The 6,000-nt window shown below is 36.1% G+C and overlaps 1 protein-coding gene across 4 annotated transcripts in view; it reads right to left on the bottom strand.

Annotated features, from left to right (window-relative positions):
* Positions 1–1,212: 1,212 nt before the first annotated feature.
* LOC106880735 (forkhead box protein J1-B) overlaps positions 1,213–6,000 on the bottom strand; it is a 179,384-nt gene continuing 174,596 nt past the window's right edge. For all 4 annotated transcript variants that reach the window (XM_052968662.2, XM_052968663.2, XM_052968661.2 and 1 more), the window contains one exon: positions 1,213–3,298. In XM_052968662.2, coding sequence (XP_052824622.1) covers positions 2,489–3,298 — 810 coding nt within the window. In that variant the 3' untranslated portion in view covers positions 1,213–2,488. The remainder of the gene's footprint in view (positions 3,299–6,000) is intronic.

Raw genomic sequence — 6,000 nt, 5'->3', positions numbered from 1 at the left:
TCTCAGAGCTACTGTTTAGCAAACATGGTCGATAATAAAGTATATGGGGAAGAAAATTAGGTTCTTTGCTGTAACCTGTTATGGAGTTTCTTTGCGTTGGCAAGTGGAAAAACTGTGTCATAAGGACATATGTGTGTGATGTGATAATGGGCATGTTGGGCTTAATATGTGACAATGGCATCATCAGTAATTTACATCGTACTAAACATACCAGCATAATACCATCAGTACAAAAAATGCATACCAACATAACTAGTACTAGAAGTACAAACATTACATATCAATGTGGTTAGTTTCAACAGTACAACCATGATTCAATTAAATACATGTTGAGAATCTCACTAAAAATGTGAATGTGCATATGTGCATGCGTGGTACAGGATGAAGTGCAGGTTGTTGAAGGATTGCTTAATTTGGCAGAATGATGTGACAAAAGTCTTTGATAAATTTGAGAAATGGGTTTTTACAGTTCTCTTGTTTATTCTGCATGAAAGTGAAGGAGGCAAATGCAGACTGAGATTCTTGAACATATGGAGGAGTCTATTTAAAAAAATCTATTTTTTGTGGTATGTGTGTGTGTGTGTGTGTGGAACTATCACATCTCTGAAGAACAAAGACCATTATAGAAGTGGTTGAAAGATGGAGAGAGGAGACTGCATGCCTGTGGGTCAGTGGCTGGAGCATGTCCATAAGTGACTGAATACCAGTTAGCAAAGTGGCTTTTCTCTTGATGCATAGCAACAACACTGTCCCAGAAAAGGGAGTACTACATCACTGTGGGTTTCACTTCAGTCTTGTAAAGTGTCAGTTGTTGCTGGGGACTCGAATATCTTTTGGCTTTCATGCAGTCCTAGCTACACTAAGAATGTGTATTTGCCTAATGGAAACAAAGTTCAGCACTAGGAGTGACTGTGAGGTCTCTAGCGGAGTGCTGCTCATGTTTATTAAGGATGTAGAATAGTGGTGTTCTCTTTCATGAGTGGTGCTTGAGTTTTTGAATTCTGATAAATCAGATAAATATCTTCCTCTTTTAGAATCTTACCTATAAAAATATGAAAACTTTGTAATTGTTATTTACTTTTAATGCTTGGTGTCATACAGAATGGCAAAACGGTAACTCTTTTCTGGCTTCTGTAAATTACTGCAACGTTTAAAACATGTTCCAATTTCTAAAGAGGGTTTCAGAAGAATACAAGCATTGAGAAAACACACTCAAATGTAACAGTGTATTTATTATTTCAGTCAAATATAAAATGGACGGAGGTTTTTTTCAAAGGCTCAATAGAAAAATCTCACAAGGAATATATATAACAAAGTACATAAGACTTTGATATCTATTTCTTAAGATTTCCATTGTAATCAATCTAACAACCAAGATTAAAAGATTAAGGCATTGCCACAGAGTAGAAGACTAATATAAAGACACAATTAAAGAGACACAAAACATACATACACTCATATACAAACAACATTCACACATGCATACATAAAACAAACACTTAAGATATATGATTTAGACAATAGATTAAATATGTCCTTGTAGAATGCAACTTGGACTGTGTGGCTCTGTCCATCAATACCATATGGAAGCTATGAGTAACTGCAGTCAACAAATATTAGAACCGGAAGTTGAAGAATGTATTCAATGTTTTTAATTTTTGTAAATTTTTTTTTTCCAAATTTTTATTAATTTTTTTTTTTTTCAATAGATTTTCAAAACATGAAAACTGAAAACCTACCACATGGCTAAATTATCTTCTTAGAAATCTGATGCTTTGTTGTAATGAGCTGAAGGAAGATGTAGTTGACAACAATTGGGTAGAAAGTTCATTGTGTTAGAATTTAAAGGTAATAATGGAGAATACACTTTATTGAAGTTCATATCTATGACAGCAAATGGAAAAACAAACTCCGCCCATTGTTAAGATATCAGTCGATCCTCTACAGCAACTTCAGGAGACCAAAATCATTAATGGTTCATTAAGTCCTAGTTACCAAGTGATTGTTCACATAAGAAAAAGAAAAAAAAATGGGTGGGAGGGGCTAAATTAAAATAAAATATAGCATCTTAAAATTTTTCAACATTGACCAGTGGTACAATATTTTTATCTCATTTTATATATTTTGTTATTTTTGTGTTGCTCTGTTTTATCTTTTTTTTCTTTTCTTTCTTTTTTGTTGTAAAATAAAACAAAACAAAACAAAACAAACTACCAAACCAAGCCAAAATGCTGCTTTTTAGGTTACTGCAGGATGTATGAATCTGAGAGGAGATTGGAAAGGCAAACAAAAAGTAGTAATATATCACCAAGAAATTATTAAGATTAGAAAGATATGTTTAGAAGGTGTTTAATGTTAGTAGAAGTATCGTAGAATTAGAAACCAAATAACTTTTTGGTGTTTAAATTTTACTGATCTTTTTGTAAACCATTTTCCAAGATGATGTTGTTATATGTCACACTCAGTTACCATTCTCTTTTTGTCTGGTTTACATTATTGTATCAATATCAAAAGTTGCTGTCATATCGTCAGAATGGGTTCGAGATTCTGCCCAAGGGTGGGGATTCTCAGGTAAAGGTGAACTTGATTCAGGTGTGTTCAGTCCATCAGCACTGTCACATATAGTAAATATAGTGTTGTTAAGAAAGTCTCGAGTCTCAGCACTAAGATTGAAGCTGTTGCTACACATGTCATTCCCAGCCCACCAATGTTTGATACCAGTACCTTTTACAGTTAAATCGAGGGGGTTATTAGTTAGAGAACCATCCAGTGAATGCCCCCGACCATTCATGGAAGAATTTACAGGCTTGTTTAATATATTGCTACAGAAAAAATTGTCCATGCTGATATCGTCAGCGTTGGATCCATCAGAATCTGGAGGACTAAGCGCCATCAAAGAACCGTAATCTACTTCATCAATAATTGTTTCTGTTTTCACTTTCACATCGCCAACCATGATGTCTTGGTCAAACAGGAAGTTCAGGTTAAAGTCATTACTCACTTCATCAGTGGGAGGCAGGTGAATGACATTTGACAGCATTTCTGCAGCTTTGTTACCTTCCCAATCAGGTCCTGATTGGGAATTCAAACTGTCCGATTGACAGCTAATGTCTGACCGACTTCGCTTCAAGGGTGTGTAGTTAAGATCATTGTGCTTTCTTTTCTTCAATATACCATTTTCTATCTGGTCAATATATTCAGGATTCACCTTCCAGAAACCTCCTTTACCAGGTTCATCTTTTCTCCGAGGAACTTTTTGGAAACATTTATTCAAAGACAAATTGTGACGTATAGAATTCTGTAAAGAAAAAAGAAATGAGAGAAAAAAAAGTATTAGAAAAATTTGATATCTGAAAAATATACAAAACCATTTAACATATAATAATTCAGTTAGCCAGTTGGGCTACAACAGAGAGTAAAGTATTCAAACAAACCACCTGACAGTCATTGGGCATAGCACTGATGTCCTCTGGTGGAGGATATAAGTATTAGGTTTATATCACTCAGTTGGTTCCCTTCTTCTCTGCTGGTTCAGCCTGAGTGAATTTTAGCAGCTGATTTCCTCTTCAGGATCACTGAAGTACCGTTAGTCACCACCACATTAATAGCATAGGAGTGATTCAGAGAAGAGAAGTAAGACATCTTATATTTTGTAGCTGTAGTCTACCAATCCAACAATGTGACTGAATTGGAGACAATGCTTAACAGAGACATTCAAGTAATGAAGAACTTCAATGACTGGCATCTGAAAATGAACACCACAAAATCTAGCAAATACAGCACAGTAATAAATTACTCCACTCAGAGAAATACCCGTTCAATAAACCCCTTACATTTATACAGAATGTAGAAAACAACGTGCAAAAGTTAAAATGAAGAAATTTGCTGATCAGGAACTTAACTGAAGTTAACTAGAGCACACTGACGAATGTCTCAAATTGCACTAAGGACAGACATCCTCACCAATAATGGAAATGGATTTTTAGGGAGTTGGGGGTTCACCAAGGTCTTTGAGGCTGAGGTTGGGAAAGAGTGGATTAGCGAACATGGAATATACTTGTTGTCACAGAAAATATTTGGTTATTGTGATAACATGAAAATACCACAAAGTATTTCTTAAATGATACCATATAGAATATCTTATCTGTTATTCTTTTACTTGCTTCAGTCATTGGACAGTGGCCATGCTGGAGTACCACCTTGAAAGATTTTAGTCAAACAAATCAGACCACACTAAGTTACAAGGACATAAACAAACCAACATCGGTTGTCAAACAGTGGTAGGAGACAAACGCAAACACATGCATATCTACACACATACATATATATACATACATGTGTGTGTGTGTGTGTGTGTGTAACAGGCTTCCACACAATTTCCATTGACTAAATTCACTTGCAAGGCATTGGTCAGCACATGGCTATAGTAGAAGACACTTGCCCAAGATGCCATGCAAGGTAAAATATCATGACATTTGGAACTGAAATGACAATATAATATCATATGAGATATTTAATCAATAATGTTATCAATACAATATTATTGAATAAAATGGTCAAGAAGTGAAATTAAATTCATGTTGTTACAATCAATAAAAGTGGAGTTCTTGTTGATTGTATCATTCACCAACACACTCTGGCCTCTGTCTCCTCATTCTAATTTTTCTACCACTGCCCCTCAAAATGAATTGACTTTATGCAACCTTCACATTAAGGAGGCATTGGTTTGTTAAGGTTTGTTGCTTATAAAACAATGTTTCATGTGAGGTGAGAACCTCTGTGACTATCACCAAAGGCTGGTAGATTAAGCATAATTCAATTGTTAATCTTGAGTACATGACTGCGAGCTTAATGAACTGTAGCTAGAATATCTCTCCTCCTCCCAACACCCATATTGCAGCCACTTCCACCCCTAAAAACCCACACTAACTGCTAGGTCCAGTCTGTCCTCTTTGGAAAGTCAATCCTCTCACTTCTCTCTTTGTCCATGTTTTCCCTGCAGCTGTTGACTCACAACTATTCAAGAGAAACATTAATCACTAAGGTCGACTTTGGCTTTCATCCTTCTGGGGTTGATAAAATAAGTACCTGTCATGTACAGGGGAGTGGGGGGGGGGGGGGGGGTCGATTACATCGAACCCCCCTCCCCCAAATTTCAGGCCTTGTGTCTTTTGTAGAAGGGATTATTAAGTTGGGGTATATGGAACATAAATTAACAAAAAAAAAAAAAAAAATGTTCATTTTTTTAGCCCACTTTAAATCAGGAACTAGGGTCAGTCTCAGGTGGGTTGATATGAAAAGGGGGTAAAAGCTACACAAAAAACACACACACAAACACAAAAAGTCACATTTTTTATAAATTGCCTTTAGACATAAAAACCACTTTTGTAACCATCGGTCTGTTTGACCAGTGCAGCTGAGCAGTCTGCTTCATTGACAAGGAGTAGAAAAACAAGAACAGAAATAAAAATATAACCACCACCACCACGAACAACATTTATATGAAATGTAAATGCGTTTTATCTTTAGAATCATTCAGGTACAACTACAGTTTATCTTGCCAATTATCTAAGAAGGACTGGTCAAAATATGTTCTGCCTGACTGCTTTGATGGATGGTTGGATAGCTTGATGATTACACTGCTGGCTGGCTGGATGGATGGATGGTTGAGTGGATGGTAAGGTGATAGGGTGTTTACTGATTGCATGATTATGTAGGCTGATTGTTATTTGATGATTGAATGGGTAATCGGTTGGCTGGTTAACTGGTTGGTTGGCTGGCTGGCTGGCTGAGTAGCTGGTTGGCTGAATAACTAAATGAATGGCTGATTGCCCAGCTGATCAAAACATTGGGTGTCTACAATAATTCCATGGATGTGTAGGTAGATGAGAGGATGGATGCAAACTTCAAAGTCCAACATATAATCACCTATATAATACATGTGATGTACTACAAAGGCTATACTAATATATATTGGGTTATCCCATAAATAATGCGGTT

Source organism: Octopus bimaculoides, chromosome 6 (assembly GCF_046866305.1).
Source record: "Octopus bimaculoides isolate indiv1 chromosome 6, ASM4686630v1, whole genome shotgun sequence".
NCBI classification, from domain to species: domain Eukaryota; kingdom Metazoa; phylum Mollusca; class Cephalopoda; order Octopoda; family Octopodidae; genus Octopus; species Octopus bimaculoides.
This window is presented reverse-complemented; position numbering and strand designations above follow the sequence as displayed.